The sequence below is a fragment of the Petaurus breviceps genome, unplaced genomic scaffold (assembly GCF_028583685.1).
Source record: "Petaurus breviceps papuanus isolate PSGF00001 unplaced genomic scaffold, PetGlider_PUasm1.0 79, whole genome shotgun sequence".
Classification (NCBI taxonomy): domain Eukaryota; kingdom Metazoa; phylum Chordata; class Mammalia; order Diprotodontia; family Petauridae; genus Petaurus; species Petaurus breviceps.
Window position 1 is genome coordinate 31,082,490 of NW_027186523.1, and position 20,511 is coordinate 31,103,000.

General features: G+C 34.4%; 1 protein-coding gene across 2 annotated transcripts in view; it reads right to left on the reverse strand.

Annotated features, from left to right (window-relative positions):
- Positions 1–20,511, reverse strand: part of LOC138175886 (lysine-specific demethylase RSBN1L-like) — an 87,163-nt gene that overhangs the window by 42,725 nt on the left and 23,927 nt on the right. For both annotated transcript variants that reach the window (XM_069106532.1, XM_069106531.1), the window contains exons 2-3: positions 12,146–12,262; positions 4,897–5,540 (exon numbers count right to left, since the gene is read on the reverse strand). In XM_069106532.1, coding sequence (XP_068962633.1) covers positions 4,897–5,540; positions 12,146–12,262 — 761 coding nt within the window. The remainder of the gene's footprint in view (positions 1–4,896; positions 5,541–12,145; positions 12,263–20,511) is intronic.

The window sequence follows — 20,511 nt, forward strand, 5'->3', positions numbered from 1 at the left end:
AGCTTTAAAAGCAACATCTTCTATTTATCTGGATGACCTTGGGCAAGTCACTTCACCTCTCTCTGGGTTTCAGATTCTTCCTCTATGAAAAGGGGAAGAGATAGAAATGTTTGGCTGAGTCTTTTTAAGGTCCCTCTAGCTATCATTTTATTTTATTCACTTAAAATTACTCAAAAGGAAATTCAGAAGTTAGTGGAAATCAAACATGTGAATTTCTAGCCATCACCACAAAACTCCTATTTTTGATCCTTATTGTGGCTTGGGGATGACCCTAGGTCTTGTTTTCAAAGGCTTTATCAGCAGAACACAAACTATGGTAGGAAAAGGCCTAAAAATATACTATATATTCATTGTCCAAGGACAAATTTACCTACATAGAAAATCTCATCATCAGAAGACTGGACTCTCACTTAAAATGTGGCCAATGAAACAGACAAAAAGAGCAATGACCCTGGATCTTCTGGAGCTCTCCCCACTTGGTAAAATGAATAAGAAATAATCAGAGGATTCTAAGATTCTAAATAGTTCTTTTAAAATTTAAAAATGGGTACTCTTAATGTATGGTCCTTGCTCAAGTGTGTCCACTATTAGAAGAGTTATATCCACATTACCATTCTTACTATTAATGAAAGTGGAAGAAAAAGTAGGTACAGCTAATCAGGTCAACCCAAAAGTTCTCCTCAGAGGGAGAAATAAAGGAGATCAATAATTATTTCATGTTGTTCACAATGATCTTAAGTAAACCTATTACTGTAAAGAGACTTTAAAGTAGTTTTAAAAGAGAATTATGTACCAATATTTACTGCAGAAGAAGAAAAATGGAAGTTCAAAAGGATAAAGATAAAAAATATTTAAAGGGAAGACATCCCAATTCCAAAGTTATAAAGAACAAAGCCCTACTGCAAAGTATTTACAGGGATAAACAAGGCTGTACTTCACTTTTATTCAAATATGAATCTGACATTCTGGGAATTCAAATTCCACAGTCCTTGATAAATACCTAAGGACATTATCTCTCTAACTGGTATTCAAACTGAGCTTTCTGTGACTCAAGACAAAGCTGTGAGGGTGTAACTTTTTTGTGGCCTTTCCCAGTGGCCAAGAAGAAAGAGAAGAAAGGTGAGCACTATCTGAGGTGAGGCAAATTACAAAATTAACCATTATACACTAAATGCAAAACACAGGAGAGCATCAAAAGATCAGAATGCCAGAGGACATTAAAATGTTCTGTTTTTACTAACTATCCTCTCTTTTAAGGCACAGCTCAGGTAAGGGGAGAAGGCAGGGAGGAGGAAGTAAGGGCTGAGTGTGTGTATGTATACACAAGACTGTATCTCCTTCCAATCTGAGATAAAATGAAGGTTTAGACAATTATGTCTGTCTTTGTATAGACAGTTTCTAGCACATTTTTCAATTTTATATTTATTCCCTTTATTTATCATATCTTTATCAGTACCCATGAAGTGTCAAAAGAAATAAACCTGTTACCTGAAAGAATAACATGAATTTATCTTCAATATTTTTAAAAATCCACTTTCTGAATTTCTTTCCCAATATAAAAATTTACTCAAAAGTTAAGACAGATTAAAGAAAGACATACCAGGCACTAACTTTTCAGGAAGGGATGGTTGTGGATGTGAGGGGATCTAATAGGGAGGGTAACCAATTTCTTTAACTTTTGTTAAATGGCTCTGCATGAGTTGTCTTCCCCACTCCTAAACTCAAATTGATAGGAGAAAGGAGGACTGAATTTTTTAATGTTTGAGATGGGAAAGGAAGTTGAAAGGTAAATTCTACTTTGTAGACTGTAGCTTTGGATTCCTTTATACAGCATGATTATTATTCAAATAGAAGTAAAGATTACTGTATCATACAAGATTATAGGTTGTTGGAACTTTAGCAACCAGTTCATCCATAGGAATATGAAAACAGCTTATATGCAAAACTTTTTGTAACTGATTCACTATGCTAATATTTTTATTCCTATGTTCTCAAGGAAAAAAAAATCTCAGCTGCTGGGATCCAATTTCTACTGTTCAACTACTGTACATTTAGGCAACTGAGACCACTACAAATTCATATTATGTAATCTTAAATTCTCTCTCTGCTTCCTACCCTACCCTCCACCCCATTCCAAACTGCCCTTCTCTTTCAGGTTCACACCTTATTATTTCCGAATTTGACGAGATCTCCTATTTTACCAAGAACTCTTGAGGTCATCCATGGCACTCTCCCTTATCCTTTAAATACTCCATACTTCTAATACCCTTTACCTTTTCACCTATGCCCTTGTCCTTTGCTCTACAGAAGAAGTAATTCCTAAATTCCATTTCTTCAGGAAATTAGTCCCATTTTTCCTTGTCATTTTCTCCCTATTCACTGTCTCCTTAGTGCTAACTAATCTTCCCCATCCTCAAAAAAAATTTGATGTGACCATCTCCTGAAACTTCTCTTCCTTTTCACTGCCAAACTCCTAAGAATCTCCATACTTGATGTCTCTACTTACTCACCATTTACTCACTTAGAATCTATCTAGTTTCAGATTTTAGTATTCCACTGGAAATACCCTTTCAAAGAAGGGTAACCAATGATCTCTCAACTGATAAATCTGAGGGCCCTTTCTAAGTAGTCATCCTCCTTGATCATTTTACTCTTTCTGACAAGGTCACCCTTCCTAAAAAATATTTTCCTTTCTTGGCTTCTGTGACACCAATCCCCACTGGTCCTTCTATCTGTTCCACTTGCTCTTTCTCATTCTCCTCTTTTAGGTCATCATGTATCAAGGTTCTGTCCTGGGCCCTCTTCTCTTCTTTCTTTATATACTCTCCCTTAGTGATTTCAATCACTCTTATGGATCCAAATTATTTTCTCTATGAAGATAACTTACATACCCAGTTCTAATCTCTTTCCTGAACTGTCAGCTATCTGCTGGATAACCATCTCAATCTGGATAACCCATCAAATTCCAATTCAACTTGTCCAAAAAACCCTCATTATCTTACTCCTCCCCAAAGTTCTCCATCTCTGTTGGATCCACCACCACCCTTCTTGTAACCCAGGTTTGTAACTTGGGAGCCAACTAACTCTTTCCTTTTTCTCAACCCTCTAATCAACTGCCAAGTTTTGTCAATATAATTTCTGTAACATCTTTCACATCACTTTCCATTCATTTACCCATAGTCTTAGTTTCCCTCTCACCTGGACTCTTGTAATAGCCTCTTACTTGGTTTCCTTGTTGCTAATCTATACTCTCTACGTCTATCCTCCCAGTTGCAAAATAATCTCAAATTGGGGCGGCCAGGTGGCTCAGCGAGTAAGAGCACCGGCTCCAGTGTTGGGATGACCTGGAGATCGAATCCTGGGCTCAGACACTCAGCACCACACCCAGAAATAACTGGCCGTGTAACCTTGAGCAAGTTACTTAACCCCGATTGCTTAAAAAAAAAAAATACTTTCTTGGGGCGGCCAGGTGGCTCAGTGAGTAAGAGCACCGGCTCCAGTGTCAGGATGACCTGGATCAAATCTGGGCTCAGATACTCAGCACCACACCCAGAAATAATAACTGGCCGTGTAACCTTGAGCAAGTTAACCCCAATTGCTTTAAAAAAAAAATAATCTCAAATCACAAGAATGACCGTGTTATCACCCCAACTCCAAGAGGTTTATTTCTAGAAGAAAACCTTATAGAACTTCCACAATCTTCTTCTAATTCACCTTTATAATCTTATTTCCTATTACTCCCCTTCACATACTCTATATTCCAGCCAAATTATTCCCTAAATTTTTCACTGAATCTCCCACAGTCACACAAGTAATATCCCTTGCCTGGAATGTGCATCTTTCTAATCCTCAATTTTTATAAATCTTATATTTCTTTAAGGCACAGCTCTAGTGTTACCATCTTCACCTTCAAGCTTATACTCAGCCTTCCAAATCCCTCTTTAAGTTACCTTGATTTATAGACTGAAATCTTCGAACATAATGTAAGCTCCTCAAACACAAGGTCTATTTCATTTTTGTATCCTCATCACTCGACATGATACCATGCACTCAGTTGGCAGCTGATAAATGTTTGTTGAGTCAACTTAAACAGCTCTTTTCAAAGCTGATAAAAGAATTTACCTCAGTACAACAAAGTGAAAAATTAACTGCAACAATTCAGTGTTATAGAAAGAACACAGAATTGTCAGTAAGGAAACTAAGATTCTGGTCCTATTCATATAACTCATATGATGACCATTGGGGGCAATAGATGTAACTTCTGTCTCAGTTTTCTCATCTGTAAAACCGGGTCAAGACAGTGGATCGACATGTTTTCTTCTAAGTCTATTACCTACTGATCCTACTTCAAAGATCAGAAATCAGAGTACTCTAACAGTTTAAAAGGATAAAACAATTTTATGTGGGAGAATAGGTAGAAGGTCGAGGGGAAAAAATGAATTTTAAGCAAATTTTTAAAGAAGAAAAAGTAAATTTTGTGGCCTGGAAAATACATTAGTAAATTCCAAGTGGTTTTTTAGAGTACATGCTTAATGACTATTATTTATATTGCACCTAAGACCTTTCCTTAGGACCACAGATAACACCTGTAAAGTATTTCTTTTTTACTTTACATAGATTTTATTCTTTTATTCTGAAGCACTGGCTAGAAACTATATTTTAAAAACACTTTATTTATTGTTATTTTATTCTAAAGTATTGGCTAGAAACTATAATTTAAAAACACTTTGTGTGATATCTATCCAGGCTTAGAAAATAGTTTATGCCTAATGCTCCTAAACTCTTCGTTCTTACCTTTCATTTTATAACTACAGTGAAAACTGTTAACAACTCAAAAAAGAACAAAAATCTTCATGAAATAACATTTAGTTATTTTTTAAAAAGAGAACCTCTTACCTGAGCATGAAAATTGGACATAGTCGTTGTCTCTATATCTTTCTTTCCTAATATCTCCATTTTCACTGGTGAATTGGGAAAATTAAATGAAAAGTAGTCTAGAAAGTCAGGTAAATATGTAGCTGCCCCATGAACAATACCCATTACATAGTAAGCTGCAGAGTTTTCATTTTCACTAAAAACCAGACCCACAAATTCTTCTGCAAACCTCTCCATCTCCACAGGAGACAAATGGGAGAGTTCATTACTGTAGGCATGGATAACTGATGCACCTCCATTAGGCTGGTGCTCAATATGAATGAGCTGTTTGAACTCCAACGTGTCCAACCTTTTCATTTTACTCTGAACTCGAGGCTCCTTTAATGAGACAAATGGAAACTCACTGTTCTCTGGTATCTTAGACTCAAACTCCTTCTTGGCATCCAAATTCTTTCCAATATAATCCTTAAGATGATCATCTATGATGCCTTTGGCGTCTCGATCTTCAACATCAGAAAGCAATCCTGAGCAGACGGTTTGAATAGATTTGCTATACATTTTTGGACGCTTCCTTTTTTCACTTTCTTTGTGTTTCTTTTTCTTTTTCTTCTTTACTTTTTTAATTTGTAAGTCTTCTGCATTTGTTTTTGGCTTGTCCTTCCCACCTGTTGGGAAAAATTTGTTTTGAAACTCCTTATTTTAACTGCTAAAATCCCACACCTTAGGTAAAGCATTTTAATTAAAAAAGACAAATTTATCTTCATTTTACTTTATATTGGGGATTAATTTTACACAGCACTGAAAATTTAATATACAGAGTATCCCAAAAGTCTCAGTGCCATTTTAAGCAAACCAAGTACACTAAGAGTTTTGGGATATATAAAAAACTTAAATATCACACTTTATGTCAAAAATATAAAAACACTGATAAAAATCAAAAGAATGGAACAATCTACCATTAAGCACAGGGGGAAAAACTTAACACCAATGCTGTGTAGAAAGGCAGCCATTACTGAGAGTTAGAAAACTGTTCTTAGACTCAAACTCATGTCCCACCCCCACCCTACCCACTGCAACTAGGAGAGTAACATAATATGAAAATGTATAAGATATTTGTAAAACTAGCAAAAATAGCAAGAAAAGGCAATTTGTAAGCTACTTGATTTCCCTCTTTCTATGTCAGAACTAATTTTGCCTCTATACAGACTCTTTGGGGTTTCTTACTATAAGTCTTCTAAGTTCCAAGAAGGAACCAATGGGGGCGGCTAGGTGGTACTGTGAGTAAGAGCAATGGCCCCAGAGTCAAGAGGACATGGGATCAGTTCCAGCCTCAGATACTTAACACCCACACAAAAAAACTGGCCATGTAACCTTGGGCAAGTTACTTAACCCCAACTGCTTTAAAAAAAAAAAAAGGAACCAAAGAAAAAGACATAGCAACAATATAATTTACAAAGTCATTAATATTTTCTCAAAAACCAAGCCCTCAAAGACGTAAGCAATAGTAATAGAACTCCATTGTCTCCGTAACTTTTGTTCATTTTCACTGAAGAGACAAGACATAGAGGCAGAAGAATAAAGCTATATTAATGCAATGACACAGATTGAAAGGTCATCTAGCACAGTAAACAAGAGGGCTAGTTCTGAAGTCAAGAAGACCAGTGTTCAAATCCTGCATCTGAGACAAACTGACTCCATGAGAACACAGGATAAATGACTTAACCTATTATTGCCCCAGACAACTTTTAGGTGCTTCAGCAGCCTCAAAGAAGTTTACTAACTCCCAGCCTGACACCACTAAAACTCCAAATCAAAAATACATGGTCAAAAGAAAGCATGGACCAAACAATGTAGAAACAAAAAAGGAAGAAATCATGAATTATGGCATGGTAGGCAAAACAGATTTATGGGCACGTCATTTAATTACCGAGCTTCAAGTTTCCTCATCTATAAAATGGTGACAATAATGTTTGCCCTTGCTAACTCACAGGTACGCAATATTGATCAAGTGACACTATAAAATACTTTCATGTAAAAAAATTCAAGGTGTTACGTTACACAATTATAAGCTGTTTTTACTATAATTTACAATCCAGGGCCTCACCAAGTCTCTCTAAACATTTTAACAGAAAATTATGAAATCCCTCAAAAGAAAAATTATATTTCCTAAAATGATTCTCTCAAGTAACTGAAGTAAAAATCTAGATATGAGTTTATTTATTTTCATCTATGTAGGACATCCACCCACTGAAATTCTTGAATTCCCCTCAAAATTTCTTCCTGACTTCATTTTAACCTATCTTGTTCAGTTGTGTCAAATGAAAAGGCGTTCCTACTTTTCAAAGCTAGTTCTTCCATACTTCTTCAGGATTCTGCTACATCTTTATTGTTCATTTAATTTCTCCATCCTGAATTTTTTTCCCTCATCCTTTCTCATATACATTTAACTGAAGTTTTTCAACACCATCAGTATCACTAAGTCCTTGCCTCAGCAACACAGAAAAAAAATCTCTTCAGTTGCCACAACTTAAGAGGTGGCAATGTAAACAATTAAAAATGATTTCTCTACTCCTTATCTTTTACTTTTTATACTTACATAAGATGTATTTTATAGTATGTGGAAGAGAAAGGAGAGAAACAAAACAGGACAGAAGAAATATTCAGCTATATTTTTAAGTCAATCATGGCTCAATAAAAAGTTTTATTTAATAAAAGAAGTTACTAAAGGCTTATTGTTCTGCGGTAAGATAGAAAAGCATGTCACACAAAAAAAGTGGTGCTAGAAGGGGCAGTGAAGAAAAATTTTTTGTTATTAAACTTTTCTTAGACTATAAATTCCCTGCTGACTCACTTTATATAATAACAAAGGAGATATAATATAAATCTCTATCTATAGAGCTACAGACACTTAAATGTTTTTCAAAATGATCATGACTTGTAATTTTAACTATAAAAATGTCTGAATAAGGTTAATACCTCAACATCAACATGTATAAAGAAAACCAACAACTAATTATGACTTAAGTTATAACAAAATAAATAAAAATATGCATATGCCTTTATAAAGATAAATTCCAAAAAAGAGTCAAGAAAATTTAAAGGTAGTTAAATTGATAGAATTAGTGAAGTACTCTTATGGCTCAGGGTAAACCACAAAACCTAATTAGATCAAGTTTAAAAACCTTGAGAATCCTAACCTTAAGGATGAATAAATAACCTGTTATTTATTAATATTAAATAAGGATGAATAAATAACCTGTGTACTTCTGGTGTCCAAAACTACAGCATGTTCTGACTTAGTAATTTCCTAGGATACTGTAATAATTTAAAAAAACTTAAAGTTCAATTTTCAGTTAGATTATGCATTCTTAATGCATAATTCTTAAAAAAATTTTGCTATTAAACTTTTCTTAGACTATAAATTCCCTGCTGACTCACTTTATATAATAATAAAGGAGATATAATATAAATAAGGAGCTCCATATATCAGTGAAATTGTGGATTTGGTTTAAAAAAAAAACTTTGCAATTTACCCCAAAAAATGCTTAAATTTATCAGCGCGATACATGCTCCCCCCATTTTATGCTACTAAGGGATATAAAAGAACACAATTTTTGCCTTCAAACTATACTTAAAGGGATAATTTCCACTTTGGAATCATGTATGTTTTCTTCTACAGTTTTACATGAACTCTCTTTCACTCATTTTCTTTCTCTATATATGAAATATGCATGGAACTATATGTATGTAAAAAAAAGGAAATGGTAGAATAAAAAAAATTATTGGAAAAGTTCTTTAACTTACCTAACCTCCTTAAAATTAGACTACATATTAATTTTCATAAGACAATAGGCCATTTCTCATTTTAAAGCTTCATCATGTGCATTAACAGAAATCTTTTCAAACATACAGAACATCCAAAATTCCCCAGAGTGAATTCTGAGCCACATAGATCTAGAATTTCTTACACTTTAAGTCCTAATGTTTACTTGCTTTTATCATGTATTAGGAAGAATAGGATAACAATAGGTAACTGTGGACCCAGTAAAGATAAAAGATCAAAAGTAAAACCATGATTCTATTTTGGAGAGTTGCACAGAAACAGAGACAAAATAGTTTTAATTTGAACAATTTTCTTTAACAATTTTCTCAAAAATCATTGGTTTTTCTTTGTACCAGTATATCTTTTGGATTGACAACCAGAAGGTTATCCAGAATGAGACCTAATTACATATCTGATACTAGAATTATTAAAGTAAATCAGGTTTCATTTAGTTATTATTCAATTTTTTTTTAAACTTAGTTCTTCATACTATTTATATTACAGCAACTGGGATATCCAATAGACCTCTCAAACTCAACAATGTCTATTAGTACAACTGGATAACATCAGTAAAGAAAAAGGGACAAGTGGAAGAGGAAGAAGCCATTTGATAAAGGGGAAGAAATGGGAAAAAAAGATGCATACAGGGAAAAGTAACTGACTTAGATATTACTTGGCACACAAACAAAATACTTATCTCTGACTACAGAGTAACTTAAGAAATAATCATGCATCACTTTTGCATTTGAAAATAAAGAATGACAATTTTTGTTGGGCAGATAAAGAATGATAATTTCATTCATTTCACCAGCATCTTTCCTTTGGGAAGTATGAGAAAATTACTGAAAATAAATCATAATGATCAATCATTTTTAAAGTGTCAGTAATCAGTAATAGAAATATCACAAACTCAATTTTAACATGGATAACAAACTGCTATAGAATGCAAGTATTAGAACCTAAGTTATCTTTCCTGATGCATTCAGAATCTTCAACAGTATCTTTGATATCTAGCAACTTTCTTATTTTCTTCTTGGCTAAGAATTCCACATCTGAAGAAAATTTAACTATCAACATGCATAAGTCTCAGATCCATTTCAAACTTTTTTCTACTGTATTATCTCATTTCAAATGTCACTTTATGAATATTATCTTAATACTGTTTCAAATTTAACAATCAGGGGTATGCATAGTACACCTGCCAAAGTAATTTTCTTAATGTGGAGATCTGATCATCTCACTCCCCTACTCGATAAATTCCAACAGTTCCCAATTACCTTTTGGTTCAAATATAAAAAAGTCCTTTATTTAGCATTTAATAGTGATTAATATTCACATTAATGTTCACAATTACATAAAATTTACATTAATCACTATTAATCACCCCTGTAATGTCTTTCTAATGATGAAAAGTGCTACCAGGTCCACTACGTGGTGCAGTGAACATTGAGCACTAGCCCTGGAATCAGGAGGATCTGAGTTCAAATCCGGCCTCAGACACTTAACACTTATTAGCCGTGTAACCTTGGGCAAGTCACTTAACTCTAACTGCCCTGCCTTCCCCCCTCCATAAAGCAAAACAAAAATAAATAAATAAATAAGAAAAGTGCTACCTATCTCCAGACAGAGAAGAGACTGACTGAGAGTACAGAATGAAACTTAACTTTTGCTGGACGTGGCCAATGGAGGACTTTGTTTTGCTTGACTATACATGTTTTTTAACAGGTTATGTTTTTCTTGTTTTCTCAGGGAGGAAGATACATAACAAGGTATTGAGCAGTACATGGGAAGGAAAGGAGGAAAAGAATGTAAACATGAAAATTAAATTAAATTTTTAAAAAATAAGGTGTTTAGCCTGTAGATACATGACCCTGGCAAGTCATTTAAAGTCATTCTCTTGACCTTAGTTTAGTTCTTCATTTATAAAATGAAGGGTTAGACTAGACAGCTTCTAATGTCCCTGCTATCTCTAAATCTACACTCTGGAGATCCTATGATTTGTTTTTGATTTTTCTTTGTATCCCTAGTACTCAGTACGATGCCTGGTACTTAATATGTGCTTGCTAACTGAACTGACTATTGCATAAAATTTATACCACTATGAGTTTACACAGATAAAATGGAGAATAATTATTTAAGCTAGTAGGCTAAAAACTCATCATTTAAAGTGATGTGAACATTAATCACTATTAATCACTAGCTGATGTTCAAACTGATATAGTTAAGATTCTATGGGGTTCCTGCTTCAAAGTCTTATAATCTATTTAGACAAAACATTTAAGCAAAGAAAAGCTAACAAAAGAAAAGCTAACTAAAGTATCCAAAAATGTAAATCCTAACTTCTGTTCCTTTTGAACTAAAATCCTATATAAGAAGTCAAGAAGAGAAGAAAGTAGATAGCTTGTACAAATTATGGTACAAGATCATCAGGATACATAAGAAAAATGAAAACGGAAATAGTGAGAAAATGTTTTCTGTATGCTTTCAACAATCTAAATTTGCCAGTTACTTCTGTGTGTATCTGTGTGTATAGATATACAGATATCTACTCTGTTCCTCCCTTGAACTCTCATCCAATAATTACATAATTCTTTTATTTATGCACAGAGATTTACTATGTTATCAGCTAATATCAAGGATGATGAATTTGCCAGAAATTTATTAATACAGCAACATACTTTACCAGAACAGTAGCTAAAATCCTAGAAAATGTGATGGTCTCTATTTTCACCATAATATATGCTTTTTCTCTTGCTCCCTCATACCCCTACTCAACTTTTTTTCAAGCTGGTTTCATATTAAGAATTCTTAAATTTGCTATTTAAATTTTCTATTTAAAAAAAAGGTATTTGCATGACTACTATCCTCTTATTACTCTATTACCCTCTAAGAACAAAATTTAATCACAACTTGAAACCGATCAAACACAAGAGACATCCAAAATTAGTATGCCTGAGTATGAATGAAGAATGGGATAGAAAAAAAAATTGTCTCCTGAATTTGCCTGAGACAGAAATTTCTTACAGAGAACTCAAGATGGAACACTATTTTTTTGATGCCATTTTTCTTGCCACTAAAGGAATTTCTCTATTCTCACATCTAAGTAAAATGCCGTGGCCTTCTATGAAGGAATGTGAAACAAAACCATTAAAACTTGATAAAACAGTGTTGTAAAGTTGTAATGTTTTTCCCCTTAGGAAAATTAACTTCTTTTGAAATAGTTATTTACTACATAAAATAGCCCTCTTTAAATGAAACAACATCCCAAAACATTCTTGATAAAAAATTGTAAAAGAGAATATTAAAACTATATTACATTCAAATCATACATTTCTCACCATTTTGTTTAATCACTATTAAAATTCATCTCCAGGAAAAAACATGCATTTATTATTTATACAACTAAAATTAATATACACTAAACAAAATTATTCTGTAAGGACTTACCTTTTGGCAATAATTTGACTTCTCCGTTCTCTTTCTTTATTTCATTTATTACTTTATGCTTCTTTTTTTCTTTTTGCTTCTCTTTGTCTCTCTCTTTAATTTTGTCTTTGATTTTATCTGTGGGGGAAAAAACTTTCCATGTTAAAAATAGTTACAGAAAATAGATACTTAAAGAACATGACAATTTTATCCAAGTAAAAAATAAAGAAAACAACATAAAAATATATCAGAACTTCAGAAAAAAGGCTTACCAAAAAAATGTACATCTTCATTGATGGTTTTACCAAATTTGTTTGACTCTATAACACTAAATGATATGTTCTAAAAAAAGATTATTCTCTTTATTCTTTATGTATGGTAGAGAACATCACTTTTCAGAATTAATATTTCTGGGCTATAATTATAAGAAATTATAACACAGTCTTGTACCTACAGAAGAACTTGCACTAACCCAATATATCCTAAAGTTTCTTTTTTGTTAAACTGTTGGTTGTGTCAGCAGTAAAGCACATAAAAATACCAATTATGCGAGTTATGTTGGATAATTTTAAAAAGTGAACAGCTGATTCACAGGACAAGGGATATTTTTCTACACAAGTACAACTATGTTTCAGTTCCATTTGCTTCTGTACATAGTTTATTTATATGTCCTTGGGAGCACAATCATCACCAGCATATGAGAGGTAGACTTCTTACTGGATAATTCTGTAGGCACAGGGCAACATAATGGGAGAGCCTAGAGGAACAGAATTGGATCACCCTCTCTGACAGTGAGGAAGCACAGCGACTGTGATGTGAACTGTGGCCCTATCTTCTATGTGTAAGCCATGCCTACCTCATGTCTTCTCAGTACATTCTGTCCATTGGCTGAAGCACTAGTATTACTGTCTCAGGACACAGCTAGTGCCCCATGGAGTGACATGTGATGAGTCTAGGCTTTCAGGCTCATTGAAAGCTGCATAGCTGATCAGTGCCTTCTTAAGGCAAAAACAACTTTTGTCCTTTGAAAGTTATTGGGGTAAGGAACCAGTTATTTGGATAGGAGATTCAACACAACAAATACCTACTCAAGGCAGCATGGAATAATAGTCCTTATTTACCATTAAAACGGGAACAATAATACCTGCCCCACCTATCCTTCACAAGATTGTTATGAAAAAAGCACTCTTCTAGGCAAGTCATTCTACTTCTCTCTGCTTCAGTTTCCTCAATGGAAAAATGAAAATAATATCTATCGGGTTGTATTGAAACCTCCTTTATGCTTTGTCTCCCCATTAGAATGTGAGCTCCTTGAAATTAGGATCTGTCTTATTTTTCTATTTGTAGTCTTAGCACTTCATACATAAGGGCTTAATAAATGCTTTTTCATTCATTCAAGTGAGATAATGTATGTAAAGTATGCTTTACAAATCCTGAAGTATTATAGAAATATTATTAAAGTGTGCATTACTGTTATTATTACTTGCAAGGCACTACTACGCCAGGCACTAGGGATTCAAAGGACACTATAGACATTACTCTCAAGGAACATAACATCTGATCATAATAATGTAAGGTGTTCATATATCCAAAGATCACTGATATCCTGCAGAATGTATTACATTTAAAAAGAGTCCAGGCAAAATCTTAAGTGTGAAGAAGGAACCAAAGAAAGCTTCGTGGAGGAGGCAACACCTAGGTAGGGTCTTGAATGAAAAGAAGGACTTGAGAAAGACTGCAAGTTATGAGGATCTGTTACAGGCAAAGGAAACGTCATGAGCTGAGACAAAGAAGGTAGTACTACAAGAGGGGATATAGAGCAGTCCAATTTGAATGGAACTTATACTCTGTGAAGATGGAGGATATGAGGATAGAGAGACCAAGGGGTCATTAATTTAAAACACACTGCTGAAAACAAAATATGCTTGGCAACTAACTGAACAAAGGCAGTTAAGAGAGAGAGGAAGAATCAAAGATGACTCAGATCTTGAGACTACTAGAATGTTAGCCCCTTAAAAGCATGGATTCTTTTTGTCTTTCTAGCACTTACAGTATGGTGACTGGAACATGGCAAGCAGTTAAATGTATACTGAGTAACTGAATGATTTGGAAAATGGTAGTACCATCAATAGAAATAGAGAAATTATGATATAAAGAGCCATCTACTTCTTTTAAATGTCCCTGGGGGCAGGAAGATGTGACATGGTATAAAAAATAATGGACTTAGAGTCAAGCAAGACCTGAGTTCAAATATGGCATCAGATACTTACAGGTTGTGTGATCGTGGACAAATCACTTAACCTGTGACAACCTGTTTCCTCAACTATAAATTGGGAATAAAAACAGCACCTACCTCCCAGAGTGGTTATAAGGATCAAATAAGATAATAACCGTGAAGCACTTATTACAGTGGCTGGTACATACTAAGTAACATAAATATTAACACTCTATAAATGCTGCTATTATTGTTATTGTTATTATTTCTTCTAACCAGGTGCAATGGAAATGCAAATTTAAAGATCTTCCCTGCCCTTAGGCCAAAGTGCACCTGGAGCCTGGGGTGGGAGGCTTGTTTTTCAGTAGATACTTCTTGATTGGCCAGTGGGTCAATAAGGTTGTTACATTCTCTGAGCCAGGAGAAGGCTATATAAGCCCTGATGTGTAGCTTTGTTTTGGGGCTCACTTTGAGAAGTGTTCTGTGATTTGATATAGATTCTGGGAAGCCGTTGTCCAGCTCCCCCCCCTTTGAAAAACCCAGATGTTGAAACCCAGATGTTGACTGGGTATGGATGTAATGGTTGGACAGTTTGGAAATCTGTCTACTTGATCTGTTTCTGTCTTGATAATTCTGCCTGTATACTTTGAAGTTCAGGGTGCTGACCTTTTTCCCGTGAACGAGGTAAACGATATATGTTTGACTGATTAAAGTAAGCTTGTTAACCCATTTTGAGTTGCTTTCCTTTATCAAAGCAGATCCAAGAACCTGTGCTAGCAGCCACCCTGGGAACGCTGGGGTGCTTGCTGCTACACCAGGCTGAAAAGTCTACCTGTGTTTTTGTTTGTTTTTGTTTTGTTCTGTTCTGTTTGTTTTTTTAAAATACAATAAAGCATTCTTAGGGGGAAAAAAAGATCCAATCCCATAGTTCTGTACTTTCCCTCTTTACCTACTAGGTGGCACTCTGGTATTGGCTCTGGAAACTGATTAATGAGGAGTCCAAAGGCTAGGAAAACTCAAGTGCCTTCATCTTCTCCTCCCAGGAAACCAGCAAGGAGCATTAAATCTAATCAATTAATTTTACACACAGACACACACACATACCCCCAAGGGAAAGGCAGTATGGCATAGTAAATGGCTGCCTCTGGGGTCAGAATGATCTGGGTTTAAGTTCTACCCCTGACATAATGCTGGTGACACAACTAAGGGCAAAATAACGACTTCATAAATGTCACAGGCTGCAACATATGATTGCAAATTATAAATAAGCTGTTCCCTCTATTTTTGGAGGGAATTTCCAAGACCAGCTGTTTTTTAAGGATATCACTGGTGATAAGAAAAAAATTCAAATGTATTTTTTTTTTGCTTTTTGTTCATTTGGTTTTATTTAACAAAATGCCACTTATCTAGCAGTTATACCTCTAGAAACCTTCCAAAACCCTATTTAGAAGTAAGCTGAAACACCTCCAAGTCCACCTAGAGTATAAAACATAAAGCCTATATGCACTTTATCAATTTTTTTTCCAACAGAAAGCATTTTACAATTTCACACAATACAGAAGAATGCTCAAATTGGCTGTAAGCCAGACTTTTGACAACATCAAATATCTGGGAGCCTACTGTAAAACGAAAAGCTCTCTGAAAGTTACAAAGTTGTCGATGAGTCCCATTCATTGGGGTGAAACCCTCCTTATCCTCATTCAACTGAATATAAATAAGGTTGCTTATTGAAAAAGATATATTGATAACAATGAACAGTGACATCTAACAACAGAGAACCATAGATATAGTAAAGTACTATGAGCTCATTCACCATTTTTTATTTTTAAAAAAGACCTATGGACTTATAACTGTTTCATCAATAAAGTAAAGAATATCTTGGAGTAAAAAAATTTTTCATGGTTAAAACTTCAGGTATTTAAATATATGTTTCAGATATCCATAAAATTTCACTTATATGGAATACCAATTTTCTAAAAGTTGCATAAGTAAGATATTACTGTATTTATTGTGGTTTCCACTAATCACTCTCAACCATATCTAGATTATAATGGGGGGAGGAGGGCCAGAAACAGTGAGTAGCAAACAGTAGGTTCGTAGAGAAAGGGAGAATGGGGGAAGCAGAACAGATGAGAGGTATATATAGTAATCTGGAGCCATTCAGTAAAGTAACTAATATAATATACTTTATTATATCCTAAAGACTTTACTGTATTACAAAATATTTTGTAATAACATAACTCCTGCATTATCAACTAAATGCTAAATTATATTATTCATAATATTTACTGAGGCAGGGAAATATGTAATACATTTCAGAAATATTTCCAAACATTTTTAATGTTATCTGAAAATTTATTTAATCACAATGTCAGTTTAATATTCTTTTCAACTCTAAAAATTCTACATTCTATTCCATTCAACAATAAGAGATAAATATGATTTTATCCTATTCTGTCCTAATACCCCACCAACTCCTTGCCAATCACCAACCAAGGATCACTCCCACCACTTGCCTCCTCCATGTCTACTCAAAAGCTGATGAAGAGAGCTGGAAGGAGTCTCAACAACTAGACTGATTATTACCATTACAATTTTATATTGCTATATAATCTCTACTGGGTCCTCACTACATCAAAACACTCATCTTTAATTGATTTTTTATCTTATTTCCCCACAGAAGTTGTTCTAAACTACCTCCTCTCAAACCTTCCAAATCACTCCATTCTTCCTCACTCTGAAAATCACACAACTCATACTTTGCTGAAAAAAAAAAAAATCTAGGAATTCCCTCATCCCCTCCTAATCTAACAACTATCTGATCTCATCCCCTGCTATTTCCTTCTCTCCTAAATCTCTGATGAAGAAATGGTCCTTCTCATCAAGGTCAATCACTTTTACAAATATAATAATCCCATTCCCATCCAGTCTTTTCTAGGAAATTGGCCCCACTATCATTCCTTTCTTTCTCATCTTCCAATTAATCTACCAGTTCCTTTCTTACTGCCCACAAACACAGATAAGTGTTCTCCATTCTTATAAAACCTTACTAGACACTGTAACTGTCCTACATTCCTCTCCTCTTTCTCAACTAAACTCCTAAATAAAGGTGTCTACGCTCATGACTCTACTTCCTCTCCTTTCACTATAATGGAAGAGGGAGGTGGACATGGGGGAAGAGTTGTCAAAAGAACTGAAATGCAGGAGGGGTCCAGGTTGCCAAGGCCTTGGAATGCCAAAGAGATTAAAAAACAGCACTGTACAATATTATTATTTGAGGTCTGCAAGTGCTATTCCTCCTTTAGTTCTACTTTTACCCATTAATCCTTTTGACATTCTGTATCTCTTGTTCCTCCAGATGAACTATTATTTTGCCTAAATCTATAAAGTTTCCCCTTGGTACTTTGATAGGCACAGCAATTAAGGGAATAGCCATTTCTATTATATTGGCATGGCTCAGATATAACTACTAAATACACTTTTAAATATTTAAGTCATTATTTCTTTAAGGAATATTTTATAATTGTATTTATAAAGATCTTTGAGTATGTCATAATAGACTGACTCCCAGATATTTTGAACATTTTGTAGTTATTTTAAATGACACTTGCCTTTCTAAAGCTTTATCTTGTATTTTATTATTGTGATATGGAAAGGCTTTTGATTTTTACAAGTCTTTTTTACATCTTGGAACCCTGATGAAATTACTGTCTTAATTTCTTCATTTATTTTCCAACATATAACGTCATTCTTAACAGCAAAAAAATGGAAAACGACTGTAATAATTTTGAAATGGCTGAAACATATTCTAATATATGAATGAAATAGACTATTGCACCCTAAGAAAGTGAGACTACAAAAAATACAAGGAAATATGGGAAAATGTATATGAAGTAATACAGAATGAGAAAAGCAGAACCAAATTTATACATATTTGGACAATAATTATATATAATTTCATCATAACTTATATAAACACAATTGGAAAAAGAAAAATTTAAAAGGGGACACAAAAATGATGATTTATTACTATTTTTTAGGATAACCCTTTAAAAATATGGTATATAAAGTTCACAATTTCATGAAAAATCATTCTTAATTTTTTTTAAAACCCAAAACTTTGCTAGGGGTGGTAAAGCATCATAAGGTGGCAGTTTTCTATCAACATGAGGATGAATGGGTTCCTTTTGAGGGAGGGGGGGTTAGTAAGCTTCTTTTCTTTCTTTCTTTTTTTTTTTTTTTAAGCAATCGGGGTTAAGTAACTTGCTCAAGGTTACAAGGTCTTTTTTTTTTTTTTAAAGCAATTGGGGTTAAGTAACTTGCCCAAGGTTACATGGCCACTTTTTTGTGTCTTTGTGTGGGTGTTAAGTATCTGAGGCCTGAACTGATCCAGGGTCCTCCAGATTCCGGGGCCAGCACTCTTACTCACTGCGCCACCTAGCCTCCCCATAAGCTTCTTTTCAAAGGAAGTATTCACAAAGATGCACAAAGACTACTTGGTGATACTGTCATTATAATTTTTTTGAGGATACCAAGTCTTTATATGTCCCAAAATAAAAAAAAAAAACATAATAAGTTCTCTGTAGCTTTATCACAGTTATTTAAGTGCTAATCTCTCATCCTACATACATTCTGAAGAAGGCATTTTACATTTTGGTAGGTCAGAAACAGTAGAAAGAAGTGAGAGCAAATGGAATTATACCTAAGTACACATAAACGCAAAAGAGATAATGGTCTATTACAGTACTGTTCTGATGCTTCACTGTAGGCTGAAGGTGACCCTGGATTTCAAAGACTATGCCAGCAGACTGCAGGCTTTAGTAGTTTTACCAGGCTGGGAAAGCTTAAAGTACAATCTGGCAAAAACCTCAGTTAGGTGCATTGTCCAAGGTTCAGTCTAAGCAAGTTTACTTCTGAGAGAGTCTTATCACCAGACTTGGCTACAGAAGATGGCTTTTTCAACTACAGCAACTCTACTAAATGGTAAAAACAAAACAAACAAAAAAACACAACATAACACACACAAAAAAAACCTCTATTAAGTTTTTTTAAAAAAGATCTGAAATTTGAATTAGTGAAAAGAACACTGAAAAAGTCAGAGACCCTTCAAATATTGTCACAGTATACCATATATACATTATATATGTATATGTGTGTATATATATGTATCACCAATAGTTACAAAAGTAACATTTTTGGCAGAATAAAATGTTCAGATTTACAAACAACAGTATTTTTGTACAGAGAATTAGGTATGCAAAGGTCCTTATATAGCAGGATGTTTTTTACTTGATAAATGATAAAAATTTCATTATTAAAACTATAAGAATGTCTCTCCTTCCCCTGCCTTTAACCACTGATGTAGGAGCTACCAAAATCCCTGAGAGGTCAGTTCATGTTACTGCCTTTTTGCTATCCAGATTTTATTCTTTCATTCTATTACCTTTCACCAGCTTCACAGAGAATGAGTTCTTCATAAAAGAAAAATTGAGCTGCAGGCCACTATAAGTAAAATTTTGGTTTTATTACAGGATTGTATTTTTAGACCTACAAGGGAAATTAAAGGTCATTTAGAACAACCCCTCATTTCACTGATAAGAAAACCAAGACAGATGCAAAGTGATTTGTCCAAGGTCACCAGGTAGTTAAGAAGGCAGGGCTGGAATTTAAACCCAGGTCCCCTGACTCCAAATCAATTCCATTATACTGCCTTCTATATATCAGTTAAATAGTCTTTTTGTGGCTGAAAACTAGAAACCTACCTACCACTTACAGAGAGCATGGTACAATAGAGAGACCCCGTGGGTTCAAATTCCATCTCAGTTACTAAGTAAACTAAGTGACCCCAGTCAAGACACAACCTCAGATCCTCATCAGTAAAATGAAGAGTCAGCCTTTATGGCCTCTATGATCCTTTCTAGTTCTAGAGCTATGATCTATAATCTAAGTCTTATTTTTTTAAGGCAGCATGGAAAAGTACACAGAGTGGGGGACTTCAGAGTCAGGAATACTGGAATTTAAGTGACCAAGTCACTTAACCTCAGTGTGTTTCAGTTTCCTCATCTAGAAAATAAAAAGGTTAGATCTGGTGGTCTCCAAAGTCCCTTCCAGTTCTAAAACTACAATCCCATGAACACTTTCTAGGGCAGCTCAAGCGCCCAAAGTTCCAAAA